This window comes from Dunckerocampus dactyliophorus, chromosome 12, assembly GCF_027744805.1.
Source record: "Dunckerocampus dactyliophorus isolate RoL2022-P2 chromosome 12, RoL_Ddac_1.1, whole genome shotgun sequence".
NCBI classification, from domain to species: domain Eukaryota; kingdom Metazoa; phylum Chordata; class Actinopteri; order Syngnathiformes; family Syngnathidae; genus Dunckerocampus; species Dunckerocampus dactyliophorus.
This window is the reverse complement of record NC_072830.1, coordinates 30056002-30076586: the sequence shown is the minus strand read 5'-3', so window position 1 is coordinate 30076586 and position 20585 is coordinate 30056002. Positions and strand designations below refer to the sequence as shown.

Here is a 20585-nt window from a genome sequence, read left to right as displayed (position 1 = left end):
CAGCATTTAGGATGTACTGCAGCTGTTTTACTGCTCGTTTAGCGAGTCCGGTGGCAAGGCCGTTACAGCAAGTGATACTTCTTTCTTCCCCTCAAAGTCGTCCTGTGCATGGGTTTGTTTCTACCGCGCTGGGTGGTTCTTATCCTCGCACACTGTGCTACTTTTGCCTGTAACGATGTCCTTTCCCGCAGTCCTTCATTCCATGGCATACTGAAATGCTGTTAAAAAATGGCGTCTCGCTGAGCTGGCCATCCAAGTGAGTTCACCTCTGGTACGAGTGCACCTCGTGATCGCTCATGTGATGGCGTTTATCCGTCTTCACCAGATGACTCGCCTTCACTTTTGCCGCTGTGTTCTTTTCCCCTCTTTCGTCTTCGTCCAATAGCCATCCGTCGCCGTGCTCGTTCTCTCCATCTCTTAATCTACAAAAGAAACGTCAGCGCCAATAACGGGCCTAGCTCACGCTCATCAAGGTCACCGCGGCGTTGAGTGTAGTGATGATAAGAAATGGTCGAGTCAAAGAGATAAAAGCGTGCGTGCGCCCGCCGCGATAATGTGATCATGATGTCGGGCCGTAGATTCTTATTGCTTGGCAATCAACGCATGACGCGTGATCAAGCTTGATGGCTTTTTAAAGAGTTTACTGGGCACTTTGAGAGCATGTGGCTGCCAGCTTCTGCCACTTAGCCGCTCGATGGAAATAAAAGAAAACAGCAGTTTGTTTTGGTTGACAGACAACGTTTCTGCGTCCCTCGCTGAGGAATGACTTTTATCATGCGGTGACGTGAGCTGACGTGAGCTGACGTTCACTCGAGAGCTGTTGCTCTGAACACTGGCCAGAATGTTCTCGGTTCATTTTTCTGACTTCCTGTGTGTTTCACCCCAGAGGTCGTGTCCAGCCGGTCCTCTGGTTACGTATGAGTTCCGTTCCTAGACTGTGACGTAAGTCGGCTCTTGTGTCAAAATGATACCGAAATTAGTCAAGTTGCTCACACTGTACACACAACACATAAAGGACATAAAATACAGAAATAAAACATTCAGTACAAGAATGACATTCAATTAAATCACAACCTTTCCATGTCAATAATAAGCCCGCTCTTCACTGCTTCTTAAAGGAAAACTGCACTTTTTTTAAACTTGCCCATCATCCACAATCCTCATGTCAAACATGAACACATATTTTGTTCCTTTTTCTTTGTGTTCTAAAAGAGAGAGAAAAATAAAAAACAAGTTAGCATGAGCCAGCTAACAATGCATGTCATGTGAGGTTCCTATTTTGACTTTGAAGCCCTCTAAAAAAAACCTCTAAAAAGGTTTTATGGTTTTATATACATGCTTTGATCATGTGTTAACAAGTACATTGATGATAACGTGTCATACTTAACGTGTCTTGCCGTATTTTGATGATTTAAAACATTAGCGATGTGACATCGCCCATAGGAGCTAGCACTGCTTCCGTCAACAACAGCAGCGTAGAAACAACGACCACACTTGGTGTGCGCTCTCATTGGCATGGCTGAGTCTCCCAGCACAAGACTTGTGCTCCAGTCCTCAGGTATAAAAATGCTGACAGCGAGCAAGCATCTTGTAGCGAAATTGAGAGCCAGTAGTATCCACTCTTCCGTCTGTCCCGTTGCAGTAGCTTGAGGCGTCATGAGTGACGTTGAGACTAGCGACTGGCAAGGCGTCGTGTTGCTCCGCCAGGGAAATATAGTTTTTGGTGTTAGCTGCTACAATGACAATGTCGCTGTAGCTTGGTTATCAGTTATGTAAATGGCACACTGTTGGGGTTTAGCGTCCAAACGGGTACCTCCCATGCCGTGCATTGTTAGCTGGCTCATGCTAACTTGTTTTCTCTCGTTACAACTCACAGAAAAGGGAAAGAAATATGTGTTCACTATGATCTTTGTCCTTTATGATGGTCGCGGCGTTCAAGCGAAGGGTGACCAATGTTGAGCCCGCAGTGCTCTTCCACGGCGAACCGCGCTGTAACTTAACCCTTTACACGCCAAGAGTATTTTTCAGTTTTGACATTACTATTTCAAAAGGTTGCAGCTTGGAAATGGTTAAGATAAAGACAGATGGAGATGAGATGAGAGAAAATGAAATGAGAAAATCATCATTGTGACCCAAAGTTTGTGATGTGAGTAAATGTACTCATCTGATGTGCAAATGATGACACCACCAGGCTCAGAACTTGTCAGATCTATGTCTCCATGATACCGGTTCCACTTGTGATACTCTTCCTCATCTCTCAAGCAAACCCAGCCATCATCGTCGTCATTAACAGCGGGATCTTGAGCACCACTGCTGCCTCAATGGCTGTTATTACTGCTATTTTTACATATTTGGGGCCATATTTGCAGAAATGTCTTGTTAAACTCAGCAATGTTGATTGTCGTGATTCTTGCGACTTTGGCAGTTAAAGGGTTAAGCGAGTCTTGTTACCGTTTTAATTCATTCATAGGAACGCCAAAGAGTCCAAGGTCCATTGCCCCTGAGGTCGTACTAGTCTAAATTTAACTTTTTTTTTTTTACAGAAAAATGAACTCATTTTGAACTGCCATGGACATATTCCCATACGTTTATCTTTCTTTTACACGTGTGAGGCAGTTAAGAATGTTATTTAGGACATTGCCTGTATGACACTTTGACCCAGGAACAGATGATATTTCCATTCCTTACTTCTCGGTGGGATCGGATTGTGTTGGAAATTGTCAGAAATTGTCTTTCTTAAAATCCTCTAACCAGACTTCCCTTCCTCCTGGCATTCACTGACTGTGTGTAAGGTCAGCCAGAAGAAGAGGCTACTTGTCCTTTGTGTGAAACCAGTCATTGCCCCCGCCCCACTGATTAGTGGTATTTATAATAATTACCCGTCGCTCATGTCGCCAAATTGACGCTTTTAAAATGTAGCATAATGGTGTTTTATTGAATCAGCATGTCTGTGTCCTCCCCGGTTCACTGCCGCACACAAATAGAATAAAGGGGGCCTCTATCTGCAAGCGGGCCCTCTGTGTGCGCGGATGTGTGTTTTCCTCAAAACACATGAAGCCAATCACTGCGACTGACAACAAACTGATGTTATCCAGTTGAATATCTTAACTTAAGGCAAGGTTTGTATTTCACACACTTTCATATCATTTGATATCATATCATATGTGGGAAGTTAAGTTCAGGCCTCTAATGGTTTGCTTTTCACAGACGCACTGTGCTAATATTGGTTCAACCCCTGGGAGATAATCGGGGCCTTGAAGAAGCACCTATTACGTGTCTTGCTAAAGGTTATCTTCAGATGGATGGAAAAATAGCAGCAGTATATTTGGCTGATGATTATGTTCTTTGCTTAGCTTTCTACTATTATTACTATCTAAGTACAATTATTAAATCTATTCAGTTTGTTTGGTTTTTATTAACAAACAATGTCAATTCCGTGGAAGCTGCGCTCTTCGATCAATGACTGCACAGCAATAAATGCTGTTTTCACCAAAATATCTATGAGAAAATAGGCGCCTAATATCCCGACAATGTAGTCGTCGTCCGCATTTATCCTGCTCCACTTAGGGGAGCTGAAAGCCTCCATAAATAACAGCGCTCCTGTTTCCTGAAGGTTATCAGTGCAGGAAAATTAGCTTTTAAAATGCAGTTTGAAGTCCATTTAGGTGATTGATTGGCGACCGCTCTAATAAATTCAGCCGCTTTTTGTAGGCAGGCCTCGTCACGGCCATTTTTTATTGTTGTCATGGGGCCAGATGCGTTGGCCGTGTAAAATAGGGAGGTGTGCAGCTTCATAAACAAGGTTATTGTGCTGGTCTGTTATGGAGATGATACAAGACAACATTTGTGTTAACACAACAAGAAAATGTTATGTGGGTATACGTCTTATTTGGGTACAGGATAAGTGTGTAATATTTCTGAAACCGTGTAGTACTTATTTAGTAAAATAGAACAACAAAAATGAGATTGTAATTGCTGTAGTTATAGTGAATTAATTGTAAACAGCAATACGGCAACTTTAACACCAACAGTCAAGTAGAACAGACATTTTAAAGCGCATGCAGAGGTAGATAAAGCTGCTAGATGCTGAATCAATATTTCAAGTCCCTCAAATGTTCAAATTCAGTATTTTACCCCCTTCAAGGCAATCAGCATATTGCCAAAAATATCAAAAATGCAGTTTACACACTAGATTAGAAGCAACAGAACAAATGTTGTAATAGCGGTAAAGATTAATACAGCAGATGAGTCCATTGTAACCAACCGTGTAACATGCGCGAACAGCTGGGTAGGGCAACTGACATTTAAAGCGCATGCAGAGGTAATGAAGCTGGCGGATGCTAAGCCGATGTTTTAGTTCACTTGAAAGTTTTTGTCGAATTCAGAATGCCATTCAATATAGCGGAGCCTCGGCTTGCGGCATTAATCCGTTCTCGAAGGTTCAACTCAGACGGAAACGTACTCTAACCGAATCAAGAAATAATACAAGTACAATTGATCGGTTCTGGACCAACACCTTTTCTAATAGTTTTACAATTATAGTTTTACACGCAGAAACATTTCAAAATGCATATAAATACTTACAAATGAAATGCATAAATGAACATCACTTGTGAAGGTTGCTGACAAAGACGGCTACGAGACCTCGAGGTCGAATGGACACCACCTTTGGGTTTTGTGTTTATCAAAAGGCTGCCACTTGCAACTTTCTTTGGCTCCATAAAAAAAATATGTTACGAACACAGTTGGACTGGGAAATTTGTACATTCCTTTTTTAACCTGAACCCAGAAAAACCTGTGGTTCCACAAGACTATGTCAAGACTATGACTGCTGCCGTTTAAACACCGGAACCAGAACTCATCCCAACCGAAACCATCTGAGCAGGGATGTGGCGAGACATTAGCATGTTGGCTGTTTGGTTAGCGCTGGCTCTTTATCAAAGACACAACAAGCGCGTGCCCAAGTGAACCACCTGCACCACACCCAATAAAAGTGCTTTAAACGTCGTTAATGCTGTTAAAGGGAAAATCTTCAAAGTGGAGGATTTGATTTACCCCCGCCCCCCCACTGTCATCTGCTGCCTATTTGCACCCTGAATTAGGTGGGGGTACATAATCTTCGGCGAGTAATCGCCCCTGCTCGCCTCCAGTGGATTTCCATTTTGGCTGCTGTGTAATCTCACATTTACAATATCATTTAGGTGGCTTTCTTCTTTTTCCACCCACTGACATCTCTTTTGCTGCCTTGAAGCTCACAGGGAGATTGACAGAGGACAAGCTCAAGGCATTCTCACACTTACTTTGCATAGCACACACACACACACACACACACACACACACACACACACACACACACACTGACTTTTGATTGATATTTAACTGAAACTGAGCTCTTGTTGCTGTCAAACCTCAGCTAAGTCTCTTGAGCTGCTTGATTTCTGACACTGGAAGATGTGTTCACAAGGAGGTTGTGTGTGTGTGTGGGGGGGGGGGGGGGGGGGGGGTGCGCGCACACGCGCTGTATGTTGTCATGTGATCCCCTGTAACACTTTAATCTGTTTAGACTGCTCGAGTACTGCAGCACAAGCCATACAAGGATGCACGAGGCTGCCTGCCAAGGCCTCACTGATGTTCTGTACGTGCAGCACAAGAATCCAGCTTGTTTTTGCATTTATTTGGCACAATCATAAGTAGGGTTGTCATATTGGCTTTTTTTTGCTGATAACCGAAGCCGAATTGTCCAAACTCTCAATTTCCGATTCCGATATCAACCGATACCGATATGTGTAACATCACATAACTCCTCTCATGGAAGGACTGGACTGGACAGAACTGGACTTATTGCCACATTATGTATTATTATTATTGTTATTATGTATTATTGCGCTACAAACGTGATCTGTTCCATATTAATTTATTCTTATTCTATTTTGTTGTTTTTCTCATGTCTTGCCTTTGCTGTTTTACTTTGTCATTAAATGATTACGTTCCGATGGATACAGCATCAGCAGTTGTCTTCTCGTTGTGTCTGTCAACAACATTGTACAACTCGCGTTGTGGGCGTGGCCGAGGAGTCTAGCCTGCCGCGTCTGCTTATTTTTATTTTTTTTTACATTCCCACGACCCACCTCACCAGTAGCTGTGTTTGGACAGCCCATCAAGTCGTGCCATCCCGAACACGGTCCAGCAAAGCATCGGCTTACTGTATGTGCTGCACGTGGGCTGTTGTGTCGAGCCATCTCCTGGTGCAAAGTATTATCTCCAATGCAACGTTGCAACTTCGTGACTTTGGCGCTTAAAGGGCTATATCGCCTTTCATTGCAGGGAAAAAAAAAACAATGCCGATATTGACCGATATTACATTTTTTTGCCAATATCGGGCCGATAATATCAGTGGGCCGATATTATTGGACATGCTTAACAAGTAAGCAAGATCATTATTGCACCAACACGTCATCAGTAGGGGAAAACGAGGCTGTCTCACAACGGTCTCAACCCAGCTCACGTTCCCATTAGTAGGTGAACACTGCAACGCTTGGTGAATGAGGAACCACGTGGGAGATGGTCTCAGTACGCATGCAAGTGTGGTTCGGTTCACTTGAGCTCTGCAACACGGACCAGTTTTGAAATGACAGCAAAAAAGCATGCACAAATGAGAAATATGTAAGAGAAGTTGCGTTGGAAATGCTCCGATCTTTCCCTCTTGTCTCGTCGCTCTTAAAAGTACATTTTAGAAGCTGAAATGTAAGGTGGCAAATATAGCAAAATATTAAAATATACTCAAATTTGGCCTGAATTTCTACTGGCTTTTAAGGCATTCGGTACCAAAGAAATATTTATTCATTTTTATAAACCCAAACAACTGATCCCAAAGACGTATTTATACGTCTTTTACTTTTTTTTAAGATGTTAATAGATGTCACTGTTACAGAAGTTTTCAGCCGTAAAAACGACCACAGGTGGCAGAAGTGCATTTGTTAAGAACTCGGCTTGCCTGTAAAACAAACGCAGGAAGTGGAAGAGCACGGAGGAGTGTAGCAAAATTTCAACGCGTGCACGTGTGTACATGTGTGCACACATACAGTTTAGTTCCAAATGTGAATATTGTAAACGGTTCATGGTGTCATATTTGGAAATAAATGATTCTGATGTAAAACAACCTTTGTAGTTTTATGTTGTGCTATAGTTGTGTAGATATTCGAGCTGTCACAAAAGCAAAACAATGTGTGTTATGCTTGCAATGTATCTTTTCACAAAAAGCTGTTTTTCTTTTTGGTAACTGGTATTTTCCTGAAACTTACCTACGTTCTGCTGCTGATTATCAAGAATGGAAACAGGTAGAAACACACTTTTTTTCTGATGACGGACAAGAGTGAAATCTTTCTTTTGGTAGGTTTCATGTTTATGTACCATACAACACAACAGTCAGTGTGTCTTGAAAAATCAGTCAACATTGTCTAAAATGGCCGCTACTGAAGGGTTGTCTTTTGAAAAATGTCTGGGATTGAATGAGTTCATATGGAGACTTAACAACCATTTTGTAACTATGGCAACCACACATTGCACACTTTGGAGTTGTACAGATGTTACAAATGATTCAAAGACATGACGTGATGAGTTGTCTTTTCCTGTTCCTTTGTCGCTTAGCATGTTTACATCTTTCCATTTCTCATGAAAACAACACATGATCCGTTCCCCTGTCAAAATACATACTGTACATGTATGTATACATGTATACATACATACATATATACATGTATGTATGTATACATGTATGTATACATGTATATATGTATGTATGTATGTATACATGTATACATACATACATATATACATGTATGTATGTATACAGGTATGTATACATGTATATATGTATGTATGTATGTATACATGTATACATACATATATGTATACATACATACATGTATATATATATGTATGTATACATGTATACATACATACATACATATATACATGTATGTATGTATACATGTATACATACATACATGTATGTATACGTACATACATGTATACATACATGTATACGTACATACATGTATACATACATGTATGCGTACATACATACATGTATACATACATGTGTACGTACATACATAGTACATACATACATACATGTATGTATGTATATATATACATGTATGTATACATGTATACATACATACATACATACATACATATACAATTATATACATATACAGTTACAAAAACCACAAATTTCTTACTCATCCGAATCAACTCTAATAACAAAATTCCAGATGTACAATGTTAGCATTTTACCACGCAGAGATAAGGCCGTGTCGTCGCGTATGCGTTATAATCTGAATAAGAAAGCTCCTTCCTGTTAGAGAAGTAAATGAAAGCAAGACATTATAGTATATCACACCGGCTAAGGCTCCCCTCTGTAGGCCGTTAAACATCTCCAGCTGGAGCGCTGGAACAGGCAGCACTTAGTGACCTATTGCCAGTCGCAGTTCTTAATGATCGGCATTAGCTGCCAGCAATAAACTGATCCCGGGTCCTCACTGATATCAGCATAATCATTTACAAAGATGGTTACCACATGCTGGAATTATTTTCATCTCCCCCCCCCCCACCCCTTTTTTTTTTTTTTTACAAGCCTAATTCGATGTTATTAATAATGAATAAAAACGCAATTTTCTGCCGGCTTGCTCGGGGGCTGTGGGAATCATTACGATGAATATTTCAGCACATTATTTTAATCTTCAGTGCGCATATGCAGGAGGGGAGGGGAGAAGGGCCTACTTTTATAGGCTCATGCGTCAAGTGCTCAGAGACCCCCGGTCATTAAAGCCCACGCTGTCTGTGTCGAGGTGCCTACCTTTTGATTTACAAGACTTGTTAAAGAACACTGTTTAATAAACGAGGCAAGCTGTGCCATTTCTACTTGTAATTTGATGCTGTGTTTGTTAATGGGGCCGCATGTGATTTATGTGCACAGTGGGTGCCGCTGCACCCTGCTCTTGTCATCTGATTTATTTCTTCATTTTTTTGAAGAATCAACGGCCAGAGCGCGAATGGCCCTTGTCCACTGCATGGGACCTGCTTGAGTTTCCATACCTTGACTTGTTTTTGGTAGACCAGTCCACAGTCCACACGACCAATCACAATACAGCTTCTCTGAGAGAAAAGAATAGCTACTTTTACTACCAAGAAAATTGTTAGCATCTGTCAGTCCGGCTGATGCATTCATTTTGGCATGTTTTTTGGAGTTTGCCACAATATTACTGTGTTATAAGTGGAAGAGAGGATGACCCAAACTGAGCTACATTGCAGCTGTGCAGTGAAAAAGCGGCGTGACGTTAGCTCAAGGCAAGAATCTTCCTCCTCGCGAAGGAAGCGTCATTGATAACTTACTGTATATCAACCCCGCCTGTCTCATTTGGAACTTTCCCAGGCCGTCACATGACTTTTGGCGTCTGGACTACTGGGAAGATGACCTGCGGCGGAGGCGGCGATTTGTCAGGAACCCGCTTGGCTCCACCCACTTGGACGTCTCGTGCAAAACCCTACAGGAATACGGTGAGCTCACCCGCAGATTTTCTTTGTGAATTGGTAGATTATTCATACACACAAAAGGTAAACCAACATGCCCACATCGTGCAAGTGCCTTGGATTTGGCTTCTTTTTACGAGTCCTGAGAACTGAACATGACACGTGTGTTTTATTGCTCTTTTTACTCCCATCGAAACACATACTTAGGAGCAAATTACTTGACTCCCTTGGTTGTCCTCCACTCTGTGCCCCAGAACTTCCCCAAGCAGCCTTGCCCAGCACCCTTGTGTCAATGCTGCCCCCTATGCAACGCAACACTGGCTTTTAGGCAAAATGCTACATGTGCTATTAAGCCCCCTTCTGGCCCAATAGCTCATTAAATAGCAAATGCATGAGAAAGAGTCTGTTGCCTTTCAAGCTAACAACATGAACCCCCTTTTTGCTGAACGTAGCAAGCATTCATGTTGAACAACACTAACAAGCCCTTACTTCAATTACCGTTTTATCACTGTTTTTTTTACATTTGCACACCCCTGAAATACGCAAGCATGCACAGTCCCGGTTCTGTGAGGAGATGGGCCTTAATGTTGACAGTTAGCAACTCGTTCCAAATTGTAGCTGTTGAATAAAAAGTAGTCGACCTTTGCTACATCACGGTTCTAACATCTCTCCCTCACTCTACTGCGGTTTTTCAAACAATGAATGATTGCTGTTTTGTGGTTGACTACAGCCTATTATTAGTAAAAAGAACAAAAAAACATGCTTATTTCATCTAATCCACTTTATTTATATAGCACAATTTCTAACCCTGACTACAGTAAAAACAAAAAGATCAAATCAAAACAAAAGCAAGTTGAACATACGCTGCTAGGGAGCGAACGATAAATGTGATTTTGTGTTATTTTGCGCAAACTGCACTGTAATGTCTTTTCATTAAAGGGAGTGTTTGCAAATGGCTCAAAATGACCCCGCCAGCGCTTGGCAAAGCCTCCTGCGCATGTGTGTGTTACCTGGGTGCAGCTTACAGTGCATGCTCGGAGCAGGAAGAGGGCGGGATATGCTTGCAGCACATTTGGCAGCCACCAAACTGCTGCAAACAGTCTTTCTACATTTGAAGTGGGACTAAATACATGTCATTTAATGACATATTTGAAAAGTTTATGCTAAAAAATGTGGCAATTTGTGTCGCCGCTTGACATTGGAGGGTGATGGTGGGTCCCGCAGCGGAAGCATTGAGAAGCACTGCTATCGGCTGTGTGACCGTTGGACATGTCCAGGATGTCGTCTGGCTGCTTTCAGGCTGCGAGATGAACTCATGGCAGCTGCTGCCTCTGCTGCAGGTGGTCCATACAAGCAATCATTGTGCCGTCTGCTCTTCATTTTGTGTGTGTGTGTGTGTGCGCGCTCATTTTGTGGCCTCTCTCTGTGATGTGTTGATCCATGCAAGGCAAAAAGGACATTTTTCAAAGCTTTTGCAATATTCTTTGGAATCAAGTATTATCCGGTCCAATAAAATAACTCCTGCCAATAAACACACATTATTGCCAGCAAAGCGACTGTAAAAGCAGAGAGAGTGCAGACCTCTCCGATGAGGCTTTAACATTTGCCACCTGCAACTCAGCTGTGTAAAAGTCAAAGTAGCTTTCACTTGTATCCATTGTTTTTCTGGTTCTAAGGGACCAACCTGCCTTAGGATCCTACGGAAGCACGAGGTTGGACAGGCAATATGGTGAAGTGAAGTTATTTCTTGGAAGATTGATCAAATTCCCTTGACAGGAAGTTGCACAAACACACAGTAAATTAACAAACAAATCCTGATATCAATAGTTAGTGTGTTTTTAGGCGGTACTTGCAAGTGCGTGCTGTCTACTTGCAAAAACATGGGCAAAATATGAGGATCCATAGGTGGTGAGTACCGCCTGCGTACGGATTTGGGAGCACGTGCGGGCTGCGTCGGGCTACGGATGACGTGTGCTGCGGATGCCCTCTGAATGCAGCGAGCTCGCAGCGTACTGACTCCGTGAGCGTGCACGTGGTGGGTGCACCGTCCATCTCGGCGCTTCCTTAGTTCGGCTGTCCAATGACTGGACTTGCAACGCACCTTGTGCGCACTGATGTCTGCAGTGGGGCAAAGCTGACGGACGTGTGCTAGCATTTCATCGCTCGGATGGCGAGGACACAGAAGACGAGGTCGGCTGCATCTGTGGCTCAGAGGGCAGCGGATGCGGCCGGAGGGGCGGGAATATGAGAGGAGGAGCGAAGAAGAGTCGGATGGTGCTGCTGGAGGTGCTGTTGCAGCATCAGAACTCGGAGTCTCTGCGCTGGGATGGGCGGCATCTTGTGGCAGCAGCAGCAGGGACTTCTGGAGAACCTCCCGTTCATCACACTTGCAACTGACAACATGAGTGAGTAACGGCACCGTACGTGAGCAGCACGTGTAAGCACGGTCGTACGTTGCAAGCACGTATAACTCACTCACCACGTGCGCAACGTACAATGCTTGCATCCGCTCACGGCCAGGCGTGGCGTGCGGGCCACGTACTTACGTCGTGCACAAGCGTGCGAGTGATGTGTTTGACGTACTCCCTCCCTGCGCTTGCTGCTCCCTCCCCACCTTTTCAGAGAGACGTGGCGGCCGTGGCTTCCCCAAAAAAGGTACATTCTAAAAACACACTTTGGGTTGTGACCGAGGAATTTAAACCATGGCGAACTTAAGCCATGCCCATCAGGTGGTACGGTCTGCTTCGGTTTCAGCCAGGGTACGGTACGACTCCGGTGATCAGGATCAGGTTTCCATCATGTTCACCGTCAGGAGCTGAGGTGGGATGGCAAAAGCAGCATCGGTTACTTAAATTAGGCAACATTATCGCTTGCATCATGCCGATGAACTAGACCCAGAAGATAAGCCTTCCAGTGTATTGTGTCTAGCTCCGCCCCTACAAGCTGACTGGCACGCTGACGTCCACACGAGGACGCTCCTGGGATTATTTCTCCGTTGTTGCATCCACACTATGTCGGATTACTAAATAGTCACATCCACAGACCAAAAAAAAAATCAGGAGAAAGTCGACGGGGCTGAGTCGTGCCAGTGGAAATATTCCGATTTGATGTTGGCAACGACATTGGCGACAGTGTGGAGAAGGGGCGGTGATGTCATCGTTTTCAGAAAGTAGTGGTTTGCTGGTCTACACGGAAACAACACAGTAACGTTGCAGGATTTTTCCACCTTGGAAGCCGCTTTAAAAAATATCGTTTCAGGGCAGCCAGAACGGCGTTTCCTTTTGGGTGAGAGGCTGAAATGATGGTGGACAGCCCCAAAGTTGTACCTAGAATGCGCTCCTTTACAGTGGAAGCCAAATATAACACGAAGCCAACTGATCCCAAGCATGCTGCTTTACGACGTATTAACTTGAAGCTTTGGTGACACAGCTTTTGTGGCGTTTTGGCTTGAAACGAGACTTATTTTGGTCTCATTTTCAATCAGTATCCGTGGCATGACGGAATGTTCTTTTAGTTCTGAAGGTATTTTGTCATAAGGTCGTCCTGCAGAAGATCAGAGGTGAGCTAACGTGTGCACTTTATTGCATGCAGACTTGACAGAGCCTCTGTGGAGGGAAAAAGAAGCAGCACGTCTGAGGCCCTTGAGAGTCGTCATTAAAGCGCTCAAATCTGGGACTAATGAAGAAAGGTTAGCTTGTCCAAAAAGAATGTAGTCTTCTGCTTTGACAACAGGATATGACAGTAGACGCCCAGCCGCCATCTTTTGTCGTTTGAAGAGGGCAGACGTACGGCAGCGGCGGCATGCTTCGCAGCAGACATCAGTCTTCGCCGCTCACTTGAAGGAATGAAAGCGATGTGGACAGATTGTTGTTTTGCCTCACAAAAGAACATTTCTTCCTCTGAGTGAGTGGCCCGTGTCATCCTTGACAGAGTCTTACCGTGCCTTTGTTTCCTGGCTTGGCTTTATTTATTTGTTGTGTGCATTCAAAGGAGTTATTTCTAGCTTTGTGCTGCTCGTGAGCTCACATGATAGCAGACATCAGCGTGGGACCGTGTAGTTTGGGGCTCTAGAAAGAATTCACCAACAGGAATGTGGTAGGGACACTGGGCACAACATGATTTGGTCGAACGTCAGTTTTCAAACATCAGTTTTTCTACGATTCGGTTTTCGACTAAAATGTTTGCCAAAATGTTGCCCCAGTTATTGTAGAAAATATTGCACGTAACAAACTAGACCGTATCATGATTGTTTTGGAATTGAGAGCGCAAATAAAGCACCTTACACGTTGGTAGCTCACCGTCCACGCATTTTTATGTTGAGTACAACTGTTAAATAACCCGCCATGGGGCAAAGAAGGTGAAAACCACTCATGAATTCAAGAAATGAATTCATTACAAAGTACAAAGAAGGTAACCCTTCCCAATTTACAATTCTTTTGCATTGTTTTCTGCATGTAAAACTAGAATTTGTCTCTCTAAAATGTATATTTGTGGGCAGGAGAAATTGGCAGCGTGTTGAAGCGTGTTTGCACCCATGACCAGGCACTGCGGAGTTCCATAACGCACAGACGTCGTCCAGCCTCTGTTATGACATGGCTCTCATGCTACCGACGAACGTGGAAAATGACTGGCTTGACTGTGTACTCCCATTCTATGTCAGCCAGCGCCTTTTATACAGAACATCGACATCTCACTATTTTATTTTATTTTATTTTTGTACATATTTGGGCTCAGACGTCATGTTCCTTTTACACAGGACACAGTCGCTGTGTATTTGCACTTACTGTCCCTGAAATGCACGGCACTCGGGAGGCGAGACAATACACGAGATTGAGTCCATGAGAACGAGACGTCGCGCGATTTTAACATGAATTTTAAGAAAAGTACAATGAAAAATGACTGGACAAACAACGGTAACCATGTCACAAAACAACACAGGTGCGTTTTGAAATGTTTACAATCCCACAGATTGACGCTAAACGATGATGTCAACATTTTTTGAGACCAAAGAAGTCACTAATGTTATGGCGATATAATAATAATAATATGAATAGCTCATAGTAGATGATAATAATGCAATATTTCCTGCAATATATCCTCTTTCAGCCATTTCTCACAGGGAATTTGGCTGTTAAATGCGTGCTTCTCAACGATGCATTAAAGTACACTCAGTGAATGCACACCATTTTGGACTGTTCCGTTTGTATTTTCTTTGCAGATGAAACGTCTCAGTGAGTGTTGACTGTTGGTGTGTAGTTTTTTGTTTTTTTTTCCCCCACATGGGAAAACTGGGTCGGGTGGGCAGGTTTTGTTTTATGTTCTCACCACTTTCAAACAAATCCAGCATACTGGCTCGTTCGTGTTGATGGGCTCACTTTGTTCATTTTTAATATTGCCACACGAGGGGCTGTGGCATTTAGCTTTGCAATCCTCTTTTTTTTGTTTTTTTTTCCTCCGAATTTCTCCTACATGACTTTGCATTGCTCTTCACGAGGCTCCAATCTTTTGCTGTGTGTAGTGTGTATGCCAGCAACCCCGCCTCCCCCCACAGAGCCAAAGCGACTGTACGACTGACAAGGTCACATTGCGTCTCACGTCGTCTCAAGCTGTTGTGTTATGAACCCTCTTCCTGCCTGTTTGGAGGCGAGAGAAGGAAAACGGACACGTGCGCACACGGCCAAATTTTTAAGTTAATTTTCATTTATTGTGTGATTAATTTATTTATTTATTATGTGAACGATCTTGTGACACCCCTAATGAGGACATTGCGGAATTTCCTGATACACCAGCATTGTCCCACTTATGCTATGACTGCGATAAAACTAAAATTGTTGGGTTGACTCTGTACCTCCATATCGTGTCAGTGCCTTTTATACAGAACAGGGACATGGGAAAAAGGCAGGAAAAATGGCGCTGATACCGCTCTTTCACATTTGGAACAACAATATCTGAGGTCAGAGTTGATGAAAACTGCAATTCTGTAGTTAAAACCACAGTTGTGTAACCTTTGTCATCACTTTTTGTGGGAGACGGAGTGGACATTTCACGGACACGCCGTCTCATTGTCTATTAGCCACATTGGCAGCTTAGCCAGCACATTTGTGTCGCTGGAATAACCCGCCGGCCCTCTCTCGGAGTATATTGTGGACTGATTGGAAGCGGGCAAGCATGAAATGGAAGTCACGTTAATATTGATCCACGTGTTTAACGGGGTGTTTTACCTCCGGGGTGTCCTTGTGTCCGCAATCAGGTGAGAGGCTGGCTGATTGCTACAGATGGACATATTGTTCCCTGCTGCAGCGAGTGAGATAATAACCTTACTTACTGCGTGTCATGTCGATTTGGACATTTGCTTTTGAGGCTTCCTGCATTAGCTGTTTCACAAGCGATGGTCGTCGTGTTGCGTGAGGATTGTTGCAGCCTCTAGCAGACATGCACAGCACATGCGCGGGTTATTGAATTAAAGGAAGTGTCTGCACTGTGTAAACGCTCCTAAATCACGGTTATGATGTTTACTGTTGCGTGTCTCAAAGCTCCCCAGAATGATGCTTTGCATCACAGGAAGTATGAGACTGCTCTTATTCCTTGGCAGATATTGAGAAGACATTAGGCAGAATAGCCTCTCTGCGGAATGTGGGTGCGTGGGAGAGCTTGAGGGTTTGAAACCCAAAGAGATGCATTTGATATTTAAGACTCTACAGCGCTCACATTCCATAAGATGCCGGAGCGGTTGCACAGATCAGCGACAGCGCGAGAGACAGCGGAGTCGATCCGCTTGTGAGCGATGTGCGTTATTTACAGAGATCTGACAGCATGAGACATAAAACAGAATAATCACTGCGCAAGCTCCACAAAGTTAAAGTACTTTTGGAGTTCCCTTTGAGGTCAAGATGGCTGTTTGCGTGTACGTGCTGTAGCATACTTGAAATGTGTGTCATGCTCCTGGCCTGTCGGTTGCGTGCACGGCAGCACAGGAAATGAAGGCGTATAAACTGGATAGAATGTTATTTTAAAGCCCTTTTAAATCTGATTCGTTCCATACTTACAAGTGAAAGCCTGGACAGTCTGGTGTGCATCAGCAACGTTCATGTATGGATTCTGTGCGACGAGAGTCGGATAGACTTCGGATATTAAGATAGACTTGTTAATATGCCATCGTGCATTCAAGAAGATCTGGTTTGGCTGATTAAATGCAAAATACGGTGGTTTTCGTACACCCTGTTTTTTGTAGGATTTGGTTTTACGCTGTACACTGTCTTGGTTATCGTACAGTGAAACATTGCACCCCACAAACTAGTCCATAAACCAGGGCATCTTCTAACCATCTTTATTGCTTTGTGTGGGAGGTTTATTTGCTCATACGGTCTGTGAAAGTCTTTTCCCCCTTGCTGATTTTTTTTACATTTTTCCCTGCGTGTCACACTTCGATGTTTCAGATCATCAAACAAATTTAAATGTTAGTCATTGACAACGCAACTCAACACAAAATGCATTTTTTAAAACTTTTTAAAAATCCAAACCTACTACATGGCCCTGTGTGGAAAAAGTGATTGTCCCCGTGTTAAAGCATAACTTAACTGAGATCTATCAATGTGGAAAAGGTTATAAAGCCGTTTCTACAGCTTTGGGACTTCAGCAAACCACAGTGAGAGCCATTATCCACAAATGACGAAAACATGGAACAGTAGTGAACCTTCCCAGGAGTGGCTGGCCAACCAAAATAACCCCAAGAGCGCAGCAACAACTCATCCGAGACTCATCCGAGACCCCACAGCAACATCCAAAGAAGTGCAGGCCTCACTTGCCTCAGTTAAAGTCAGTGTCAGTGTTCATGAATCCACCATACGAAAGACGCTGGGCAAAAACAGCCTGCATGGCAGAGTTCCAACACCAAAACCACTGATGAACAAAAACAACATTAAGGCTTGTCTCAATTTTGCCAGAAAACATCTTGATGATCCCGAACACCTTTGATCTGACAAAACAAAAGTTGAAATTTATGGAAGGTGTGTGTCCCATTACATCTGCCGTAAAAATAACGCCACTTTTCAGAAGCAACAGTAAAATATGGTGGTGGTAGTGTGATGGTCTGGGGCTGTTTTGCTGCTTCAGGACCTGGAAGACTTGCTGTGATAAATGGAAGCATGAATTCTGCTGAAGGAGAATGTTGGTGACCTCAAGCTGAAAGCAACTTGGGTTCTGCAGCAGGACAATGATCCAAAACACACCAGCAAGTCCACCTCTGAATGGATGAAGACTTTGGAGTGGTCTAGTCCAAGTCCTGACCTGAATCCTATTGAGATGCTGTGGCATGACCTTAAAAAGGAGCTTCATGCTGGAAAAGCCTCCAGTGTGGCTGAATGACAACAATTCTGCTAAATTCCTCCCCAGCACTGGAAGAGACTCATTGCAAGTTATGGCAAACGCTAGATTGCAGTTGTTGCTGCCACTTATTAGCTTTAGGGGGCAATCACTTTTTGACACAGGGCCATGTAGCTGTGGATTTTTTTTTCTCCCTTAATAATAAAAATTTTCCTTTAAAAACTGTATTTTGTGTTGTTGTTGACTAATATTTAAATGTGTTTGATGATCTGAAACATTAAGGTGGGATAAACCTGCAAAAATAAATAAATAAATACATCTGGAAATAAATACGTCTGTCTGTCTCTGACTGGCCTTCTCCTTTCAAGCACTGTGCCACGCGCTGATGAGTGGTAGGACAATCTGTGCCTTTGTTTAACTTTGTACGGCTGCTAAAAAAAAAAAAAGTTACAAGTGCCGGAATTTTGATCAAGAAAGTCAGAAACTACTGAATCCAAGAAAGCAGAAGCCAAGTGTGAGGGTAGCGCCTGGTGCAGTACGGTTGTAATGTGAACATTCATTAGTTAACGCACATTCCACAATAATGTATTGTCCGATGTGTGTTGTCCAAATTCTCTCTCCAACAAAGTTTCTCCAAGAAGCGCTGTTGTGCATTTTATCCACATTTTGCATACGATTACTGTGCATGTGTCCAGTGCAATAATGCCATATATCACATACGACAACAGAACATGAAGGTTACAAACGCTAGCAGCACTAGCGTAGCTATGTGAGCTACAATGCTAACACTACAGTCATGTTTTTCATTGTAGGAAATATAATGATCAAATGTACACCTCCCATGTCTGGAGCAGACTGACAGATATTGGGCAAAGCCCCCGGGCTTTATTTTAAGGTTAGCAAAGCCTCATTTTTTCCACACGTGAAAGTGGTGGGCGTATGCACGGGGCGGGATCATCTAGCGAGGGGTGGGTCAGATGAGGGTGGAGTCATGTCCATGTGGAATTATGTTTTTCCTTCATGACGTCTTCTCTCAAGGAGCGGAGCAAGCAAGTGAGGATATGATAGATTTGTTTCCTGTTTGATGCTCATAGGCTCCCGGGACACACGTTACTGATCATTAAAAAGTCACTTTGGACAATAGGCGACCTTTAAAACTCCTCGACAAGATCGTCGTTTTTCAAAGGTGGAATGTCCAGGCTTGCTTTGACCTTAATCAACAAATAAGGCAACATTTTTCTTACTTTCATTTTGCTAAACCAGGTTTTCTGTGAGAGCTTAATGTTAAAGCTCACTCCACACAGCGCTTGATTTGTGTGGTTTTGCAAGAATTAGCCTGGTTTATTTAGTCTAGTCAAGCCTGTGCAAATGTGCCAATCACAACATCAGCACGTCTGCCGGCCTTTCACTCATCGGCTTTTCAGCGCGATGCTTTACACAATTAAGGTTGCACTTTGATCTCATGGAGCTGCAGGCAGGCTTTGGCCTCTAACTTTGGCCCCCCAGACGTGAGGCAGAGCAGGAAGCTGCGGGCTTTTTTTTCCTCTCTAAGTAGCCTTTTTGACAACAGTGCAATGTAACCTCTGCTAGACAAGCTACATGTGTAGAAATTTGCTATAAGGCAGGTGTCACCCGCATGTGTGTTCTGCAGCTTCTCTCGTTATTCATAAGGAGAGGCCCATTTGGGGGGGATGGGCTTTATTTAAGATGATAATTGCATTGTGAGAACCCCCCCACCCCCACCTCTTTTGTTTTTGCCGGATGTACTGTATGAAGACATCTTCTCCGTTGAGCTGCAGTCAGATGATGAAGAAGATGAAGTCCTGGTGCAAACACAAGCTAATTGTGCTGTCTGTTCAGCGTTGCTCTTGTCACGTATCCAAAAGCAGCTCATGTCGCTAATCGGCGGCGAGCCTGAGATGCAACACAACCCCCCCCCCCCCTCGCAAGTCATCTGTTGGTCTTTCATTGTTGACCTTGTCTGAAAATAAAAGCTGATGTACCTCTGATGTTCAAAATGTATTCAGTCAACAACTTTTATATAGCGTGCAGGTGTCTCCTTGCACGTTTATCTTGCATTACACCATGAAGAACGCTTAGAGACTGTCAGTGTAGTTTATCTCTCCACGGACAAGCACAGAGGAGAATTTATGAAACATTTTGTGGCCATTAGAGTGTCCGTCGGTTCATTGAAACAACTAAAGCATCAGTTTCATGGTGTACGTTCATAGTGTCTAGAAGTGGCATAGATGAGCAAAAATGCTTAAATCTCCTTACCAAAAACAAAAATAACTGGACTATTTTAAGTAATGCAGCCCCCCAAATATAAAAAATAGAAAAATAAAATGAATGCTCAAACTGTCTTAAAACACAACACAAAATGGAGGACATTCTGTGCCAAAGAGTTTTCTTGCTGTGTTTTTGAGGGGTGCTTCCATCGGGGTTTATGCTGCCGTTTCCAATACCGATCATTCAGGGCTTACATCGTCCGCTACCGATCACCTGGGTTCATTATGCATTTTTCAATGTATTGATAATGAGTGCTATTGCCCAGGGCTGCCGTATAACAGGGGAGGAAATCAGGACACTTCCAAGGTCCCTTGACTGCCAAGGGACCCAGAAAATAGGTAACTGCTAATGAAATTAGTAATGAATTAACAAGGGTGTGGGGGGGAAATGAGATTTATTTTTTCATGGGACGCAGAATTACTGGCTGCACCCCTGCTATT

At 43.4% G+C, this 20585-nt stretch overlaps 1 protein-coding gene across 9 annotated transcripts in view; it reads left to right on the top strand.

The window, feature by feature from the left end:
• Positions 1-20585, top strand: part of LOC129191056 (neurobeachin-like) — a 249397-nt gene that overhangs the window by 125322 nt on the left and 103490 nt on the right. For all 9 annotated transcript variants that reach the window (XR_008573133.1, XM_054794030.1, XM_054794029.1 and 6 more), the window contains one exon: positions 9437-9561. Coding sequence is in view for 8 of the 9 variants with exons in the window: in XM_054794030.1 (XP_054650005.1) it covers positions 9437-9561 (125 nt within the window). In the remaining variant the exon portion in view is untranslated. The remainder of the gene's footprint in view (positions 1-9436; positions 9562-20585) is intronic.